This window comes from Neolamprologus brichardi, chromosome 3 (genome assembly GCF_056152115.1).
Source record: "Neolamprologus brichardi isolate AB-2024 chromosome 3, ASM5615211v1, whole genome shotgun sequence".
Classification (NCBI taxonomy): domain Eukaryota; kingdom Metazoa; phylum Chordata; class Actinopteri; order Cichliformes; family Cichlidae; genus Neolamprologus; species Neolamprologus brichardi.
This window is the reverse complement of record NC_142106.1, coordinates 29,863,121-29,871,019: the sequence shown is the minus strand read 5'-3', so window position 1 is coordinate 29,871,019 and position 7,899 is coordinate 29,863,121. Positions and strand designations below refer to the sequence as shown.

The 7,899-nt window shown below is 38.1% G+C and overlaps 2 protein-coding genes across 3 annotated transcripts; both read left to right on the top strand.

The window, feature by feature from the left end:
* The first annotated feature begins 1,788 nt into the window (after positions 1-1,788).
* LOC148104168 (Fc receptor-like protein 5) lies at positions 1,789-5,346 on the top strand. Its single transcript, XM_087838278.1, has 6 exons — positions 1,789-1,801; positions 3,486-3,521; positions 3,739-4,005; positions 4,468-4,731; positions 4,854-5,132; positions 5,303-5,346. Exons 1-6 carry the CDS (start codon positions 1,789-1,791, stop codon positions 5,344-5,346), a joined length of 903 nt encoding a protein of 300 aa, XP_087694404.1.
* A 1,043-nt stretch (positions 5,347-6,389) lies between these two features.
* Positions 6,390-7,899, top strand: LOC148104167 (uncharacterized). 2 transcript variants are annotated; one of them, XM_087836194.1, is made up of 6 exons: positions 6,390-6,540; positions 6,620-6,733; positions 6,890-6,958; positions 7,118-7,168; positions 7,266-7,331; positions 7,434-7,899. In XM_087836194.1, the coding sequence occupies exons 2-6, from the start codon at positions 6,658-6,660 to the stop codon at positions 7,508-7,510; spliced, it is 339 nt and encodes a 112-aa protein (XP_087692320.1). In that variant the 5' UTR covers positions 6,390-6,540; positions 6,620-6,657; the 3' UTR covers positions 7,511-7,899. The 2 variants fall into 2 exon arrangements, with proteins under 2 accessions (XP_087692320.1, XP_087692326.1); XM_087836200.1 differs by having other exon boundaries at positions 6,488-6,540; positions 6,617-6,733.

Here is a 7,899-nt window from a genome sequence, read left to right as displayed (position 1 = left end):
ATACACATTTATCAGAGATACCACATTATTATTAATCCTCCCTTTAACAGCAACATATCTACCATCCTTGTCACAGATTTCCTCTAGCATTTCAAAATTTACCGTATTAGAAATTAAAGTTATAACTCCTCTTCGTCTGCTATTCTTACATGAGCTGTAAAAGGAATTTACATAGCCAAACTTTTTAAATTTTTCATGTTCTTCTTTTGACATATGAGTTTCTTGAATGAATATAATCTGCGCCTTGTGTCGTTTCAATTTAGATAACAACCTACTCCTTTTAACTGGATTCCCCAGACCGTTGATATTGATTGAGATAATGTTTATTTTACCTACACCACTCATGACTTGTACAATGTGCAGTAACCATCCCCTCAAATTTGAAAAAAGAAGAAAAAACAATATTACTAAACACAAAACAAAAAATAATCAAAAACTTGCGACTCCCAATTAGTAGGAAAAAACAATCTCCCACCATGACCCCGTTGGTAGGTCTAGGGTAAAAACCTCCATAAAGGGAGGGCCCTATAAAAAGTTTGAAAACTGAAAATATTGTTCCCATCTTATAGTCCAACGTATTTACCTCCATCCGGTGTTGCTCCTCCCGTTCTTTGAATTGATGAGGCAACCCTGTGATATTCTGATCAGTGGCAGGGGAGAGATGTCCCCCGAACTAATCAACATTTCTCTGAAATTCCTCCAGCTTTTTTTTTAGCTCTCTGCCCCGGGGAGGTAATTTGCTCTCGACGGGAAATTGGGACCCGTTTCCACTCTCGACACCTTCTAGTTAGCGCGTCCTCCTCCTCAGATACCGCCGGGATCTGTACATCATATCCCCGCCTCTGTAACTCCAAAGCCGCATCTCGTGCATTGCTGTAGTTTCTGACTCTGTCCCGCCAATGGATCCGCATGCTCGTGTAGGGAGTTTGGAAGCGCACACCCGCGTCCTTTAATATCCGTTTAACTTCTCTGTATTGTTTGCGCTTTTGGACAATATCTGATGCATAATCATGATCAAAATAAATCGTCTTACCATTCACCTGGATTTGCTTCTTTTTCCAAGCTTCTCGAAGTATAAGTTCTTTCGTTGTGAATTCCTGGAAATTGATAAGAATCGGGCGTGGGAATTCTCCAGGGCGCGGTTTCTGTATGGGGATACGATGGGCCCGCTGGATCTTGAGTTCCAGCCCGTCTGGTATAGGTATTTCGTGCTGTAGCAACTCCGAAACAAAGTCCCCTCGGCGCTTTCCTCCACTCCAAACAGGCGTATGTTATTTCTGCGGGATCTTGACTCTAGATCCACCAGCTTGTTCTGAATAAATTTCTGTGTTTTCAAACTTTGGAGGAGCGCTTCAGTTAACTCCAGTGTCATGTCTTCTATATTTCCCACTCGGTCCTCAGCTTCCCCCACTCTCTCCGACAGAGTTTTTATGTCCTCCTTTATCTTATCGAGTTTGCCGCCCAGTTCCTGCTGTAGCGTGTTGATGCCTTCTCTCAGCCTTTCGTTATCTTGTTTCATTTCTGATTTCAATGATTCAATAGCTTTTAATAACTCGCCAGCCGAGTCGCTAATTATGCTGTCGGGGCTCGTGCAATCTTGTCCTGTTGCATTGTTAGCATTTGTTTTTGCGGCTTTGTCATGTCCCCTTGGCATTTTGGCCTCCTTTTGCCTTATTCCTCACCAACTACGTTCGCCTTACTCAATTGAGTTGTCTGTTAACGAGTTTTCGGTGTTTTTCTATTCCTGATTATAGGGAGCAGCCACCAAACGCGTCCACTCATTCCGCCATGACACCCGGAAGTCAGAAATGGACAGCAGCACTTTTAAGCTTGATCAGCTGTTGTTAGAATTGATTTAATATTAATTTCTAGTATCAGCTGATGTTTGCTGGAGCCACAGCTGCAAAAAAGCTGCTGGTCATGATATTGGTTTGGTTATCTGGTGAGAGGGAATCATGAAGATAAAACCAGGAGATGTCCTTACTGAATCATCAGAGCTGAACAGGTGATGGAGAAACAGGTTTACCTTTTAGGTGACATAAATGAGTTGAAGGGAAGTTATGAACTGTTTCTGAGAGACAAATAACACCAGGATCCTTTTTAGGTAGTTGACAGCTGGTAACTGTGCAGGTGCGGATCTAGCAAAGTTTTGCCAGGGGGGCCAGGTAGGGCATTAACAGGGAGAGGTGGGCACAAAGAAATACTTTTCTTTCTTATTCTCATTTAAAATGTCTAGCTTTTAAAAAATAATTATCTCAATCTTACAACAAACGATTGATGCATATATACCATCAAAACAGTGTACATCACTGTCACAACAGCGTTTGTTTTCATTCAAAGGCTTTATGATTTTTCCTATAATGGTGGGCCGGTCTCTAGTCAAAATGCCCAGGCCGATTTTTTGTCCCCGTCCAGCCCTGTATGCAGCTCATCTGCAGTCTGGTGTTACTTACATCTTCCTATTCAGAAGGCAGAATTTCCGAGTTACAGTACAGTAAGTTGAGTACAATCAAAGCATCATGACTGCAGTTTTTGTGTTGGATGTAAAAGGCACACATGACGCTGTGACGTAGGCTAGAATCATGGCAGCGGTCAATGACGGTCCAGGCATGGGATTTCTCTCGTGGAAACATGCACATTATCTTTTCCTTTCTATTGGTAGGTGGCACAGTGCACTTGTGGCAAGTAAGCAAGCTAGAAGACTGGCAATCTTGCTGGGTATCCAGTTACGGAAGCAACACATTAACAAGAGAATTCTGAGTAAAACCAAAGTTACTTTCCCTAGTGACTAGTTACTTTGAAAGTAACGAGTAACTTGAAGTAACTGAGTTACTTTTGATAGAAGTAACTAGTAATGTAACTAAGTTACTATTTTAAAGTAACTTACCCAACACTGTAAGTGACACACAGGACAATGAGAGGATGGGGAACAGGTGGCAACACAGGCGGGACAAATCAGACCTAACAACACAAGGGAAGCAAAACCAGACACACTGCACACAGGACAGGGGATATCAAAATAAAACAGGAAACACACGACAGGCACAGAAGCACAACCTTGACACTGAACAGAGAGAACACAAAGCACAGGCACAGGAGTGACAAACTGCGACTATCTATCTATCTATCTATCTATCTAATCTGTGACAGAACTAAACATGAGGGGCACAGGAACAAAACACAAGAACTAGAAATCACAAAACAAACAACAACTAAAACTAGAAATACAGATCCACAAACAATAAGACTAGTAATAATAAACCAGGGGTAGGTACCTGGTTGCCTTTGGTTGCGTTAAGTTTAGTTTAGTTATGTTTCACTTAGGTCTTCTGTGTTAGTCTGTCATGTTTCCTGTCTTCTGGTTCATGTTGTCAAACTTGTGTTGTCATGTCTGCTTTCCTTTTTTATGATGATTGACAACCTACACAGACATATTTGAGTGTCGCTACTTTGATAATGTCCGAAGTTTCTATCTTTATTTTAAGTGCTCTGTACGCTTCTCTGCGCTGGACACACTCAAGGTGACAAAACACTTTTCACATTTTTTGTTTTTTATTTATCTTACTTCTGTTTACATACTACTGTTTCAGTCTTAAGCACTTTACATTTTTCTTTTTATTTATTTATTTATATATCTATCACTATATTTATAATTTTGTGAATATAAACTAAGGTTGTGCCTTCAATAGTACATGAAGTGTTTCAGATTGTTAACTTTGTGGTTGTGTTGGATTCTAGATGCTGTGCTAACTATTGAACCCAGCTGGTCCAGTTTTTTCATCAGAGAGTTTGTTACATTCAAATGTGACATGAATGAAGGAGAAGACACTGACTGGTATTACAAAATCAACAAGGACGGTCGAGTATTTTTCTCCTACAGGCCAAACAAAGATTTCAAATTAGAAATTACATCTACACGTGAAAGTGGTGAATATCAGTGCACTGGTGACAGGGTGAGCTCACGTGATAAAAAGTACAGTAATACTGTCTCTATAACTGTATTAGGTAAGTCTTCAGTGACCGACAGCATAAATGTATGATCCCTGTTCAAATAATCAACTGAACAACATTTAATTAAATTTGTCATTGAAACTTGAACTTGAACCAGGACCACTGTGAAGTCAGTGCGTCAATACTCACAGAATCTGCAAGTTGTCATTAACAAAATTAACAAATTGAGTTTTAACAACAGAATCAATCGTGGATGAAATTAAATTTAATTACATTTCTAAAGGAAAAGAAGAAACATGAAAAGCTTCATGAAGTTTAAAGTGATGATGTTTCTGTTATCTAAACCAACTAACCAGCATTAGTTTACATTCAGGGCCAGAGAATGGACAAACATTTAGACCGTGGTTATTTAGAGATCTACAAATATAAACATAAATATAAACTGTATTTTTTTAATCTTATTATGTTTTTATAATGAATCACATATTTATTTTTCTTCCTCTTTCATATCTGCAGATAGACCCAGGGCCACACTGACAGCAGGAACAACAATCATACCAGTAGGGGGCAGTGTGACACTGACCTGCTCTGTGCAGAGCTCTGATGGATGGAAATATGAGTGGTTCAGACGAACCCATACAACCTCTGAACTTCAAATCAGAGATCAACAAAACAGAGATATCAGAGTATCTCAAGGAGGAATCTACAGCTGCAGAGGAACAAGAGGAAACCCAGTTTACTACACTGATATAAGTGATGATGTCACCATTGAGATAACCTGTGAGTTCAGAAATTTAGTTTGAAATATACATTCACTTATGATTATCAAACACACAATGTTAAGTTTTCTGTGTTGATTTCATGTTTCTATTTGTATCTCAACTGTTAATATGTGTAAACAGTTTCCAGTAAAGTTGTTGTAAAACAACAACCCAACTGGCCTCAGATATTCAGAGGTGAGACGATCACTCTGACATGTGAGGTGCAGGAAGGAGGTGAAACCACTGAGTGGGAGTATGAATGGAGAGGACCCGAGACACCCACACAGTGGACACACAATAATGATGTGACATTCAGTGTTTCTGAGTCCAGCAGTGGAGACTACATGTGTAAGAGTCGACGCAGAGATGACTCATATTCTTCAACAGAGTGGAGTGAAGCCTTCACATTGTCAGCATCAAGTAAGTCATGTTTGTTGTGTGATCTCCATTTGACAAATGTCATCATGGTCAGCACAGGATGAATTCAATGGTCTACAAAGCATGTTACATTGTTAGTCAGACAAAGAGCTGCAGCTGATAGTAGCCTCATTGTAGACAGTTTGTCACCACTTTGTGTCATGAACTTTCAGCTGGTATAGAGACGCCAATGCTGACCTGCTGCTCCATCACCTGAGGACAATAATGACAGAAAAACAAAAACAGAAAAAAACTGACCAGGTGGAAAAATTATTATTACAAACAAACACTGAGGTGATGTCTGTGGAAATACAAAGTGGACTAAATGTGTGGGGTGAAGATGTAGCATATTAGCCATATTATATAATCCTTTTTATAATAGATAGTAAGATTTATATATTTTTTTAATTACTGGGTGTCTTTGTGATTAATGGTGTTACAAGAAGTAATGCAATATTTTCCTTGTTCAGTTGCATTACTGTTGAAGATTTTTCTTCTTTCTCTTTTCGTCAGGAAATTGATGCTTTCAAAGACTTTATTTAAGAACTTTGCATGAGCAGTGGTAGATAAATCATTGCATTTTGTTGTATTGATGGAACAAACAGTGATTTGTGACTTTTTGATATTAGTGTGTATTTTTGCAACAGGAAGTTTATAGATACAGAGAAATATGTTGATGTGTTTCTTCTGGTCATGTAGGAAGAAGACTATCCGCTAATCAAAGCAAACTTATATGATGAACAAATAATCTAAACAAATGAAAATGTTTTATGAAAGTCTGAAATTAAAAATCTCATAAATAAAGTGTTTCTATTTCAAATTTCTCTGTGCAGCTACATGGTCTGGGAATTATAAACTTCAATTGGGAAGAAGTTCTGTGTCTTCTGTTGTGGTACTCTTTTATAAATCCAGAGAAGAATCATAATGAAACAGAAAAAAATAAATAAACACTAAAAGAATAAAATGCATTATAGGTATATGTAAGAGTACTCATACCATTTCAGTTTGCTCTTATTCCTTCCTATGTGTTGTTGGAAACTGGAGAGGAGTTTAAACCCCGGTGTAATCCCAGCCTGTGTGTGGTATATATTCATATTTTCTTTCTGTCTTTGTTTAAACTCAACAGCAGATTAACCAAAGGCCCAAATAACTTCTGATATGACAGGCATCCCAGTAGGGGGCAGTGTGACCCTGACCTGCTCTGTGAACTCATCATCATCATCATCTGGATGGAAATACTACTGGTACAGAGATGAGAACTCGTCTGAACCTCTGACCACACAAGATGCAGTTTTCCACTCAAATGGACAAATCAGTGTCTCACAGGAAGGACTCTACAGGTGCAGAGGAGGAAGAGGAAACCCAGTTTACTACACAGAGGACAGCCAGTCAGTCAGGATTGATCAAAAGGGTGAGTTTATAATATGTTATTACACTTTTTGTAACTTATAAATTAAGTTCAGTTTTAAACTTATGTTTCTCCACAGTAGATGTCTCGAGTCCTGAAATCTCTTCATTTCCTGTTCTGATGATCATTGGAGCAATTTCTGGAATTACTTTTATTTTCATCCTGCTCTTGTTGTATTGCTGTAAAAAGTTGAAAGGTGAGGTTTTCATTTTTCTTCTAATATTACATATTTTATATCTTAAATGATTAAATACACAGATGCAGCATTGAGTCATAAAATGCAAACTGTTCACAAGAATGTATAATCCACAACAACATAAAACAAACATCTAATTTTACATTTTTAATAAAGGTGCTGTTAATGAGCAGACGCTCAGTCAGGATGAAGATCAGCAGCAAGTGTACTCCTCTCTTCTTCATGGTTAGTTTTTCATGCAGTTTCAAATATTCTGATGCTATTTGCAACAAGACTGTACTTAATACAGCTGCTGCAGCTTTTAATATAAATGTTATTTACAAGAACATTTGTGTTTAAATTAGTATCACAGACATGAGGTGATTGATTTTCTCTGACCTGCAGGTGATCGTTGTGTCTATGAGACAGTCAGAAGATGTGAAAACACTGAAAATGGTAAAGTTTACACTTTCATTAATATAGAGCTTGTGGAAGCTGGATGATTATACAATAACTGTGTTTAACATGAAAGTCAATAAGATTCTTATTTCAGGTCCAGCAGAAGGTGATTACACCAATGTCACATCTGTGATTCAGCTCAAAGTCATTAACAAGACAAGTGAGTGCACAAAATGTGAGATGATGAGCATGAGAAAATACATTGATAATTATCATCATTAATAATTACACATAAAATGCTTTCATTTGATCACCTCAACAGGGCAACGTGGTGACCCAGAGGAGAGCTCTGACTACAATAATGTCAATCCAAATTCAGCCACAGCTCTAAAATCTTAACAGCAGCTCTTCAGCTGTTTTTCGATTGTCGATTGAGCCAGCACCGAAAATGTATTTAATGGAAAAGAAAGAAGACTCCACAAGAACCACCTGCAGATCACCCTGTGTGATGCTGCACTTGCCAAAAGACAAACTCTTGCAGCACTCCATCCATGTCAGATAAAGTGACACTGCCAGAGACTTCCCATTCAGGCAAACACCAGACTTCTTGTATCCATCAGATTGCTTGAAATAACTGTACATACTTCTTTCTCCCATCATTTTTTTAAAATTTCTTATACTGTAAATATTCTAATTTTATTGTGAATGTTCATTTTAATCAGCTTTCTCATTATTTAAATCTGTTTCATTATAAGTCAAAATTAGTTTTGTGTTGTTTGGGGTTTTTT

Coding starts and splice junctions, on each gene's coding strand:
- LOC148104168 (XM_087838278.1), top strand. Junction 3,522..3,738: donor CTGCGCTGGACACACTCAAG/GTGACAAAACAC, acceptor GTTGGATTCTAG/ATGCTGTGCTAACTATTGAA. Junction 4,006..4,467: donor TGTCTCTATAACTGTATTAG/GTAAGTCTTCAG, acceptor TCATATCTGCAG/ATAGACCCAGGGCCACACTG.
- LOC148104167 (XM_087836194.1), top strand. CDS start 6,658: ATGATCATTGGAGCAATTTCTGGAATTACTTTTATTTTCATCCTGCTC. Junction 6,959..7,117: donor GTACTCCTCTCTTCTTCATG/GTTAGTTTTTCA, acceptor TCTGACCTGCAG/GTGATCGTTGTGTCTATGAG. Junction 7,332..7,433: donor CAAAGTCATTAACAAGACAA/GTGAGTGCACAA, acceptor TCACCTCAACAG/GGCAACGTGGTGACCCAGAG.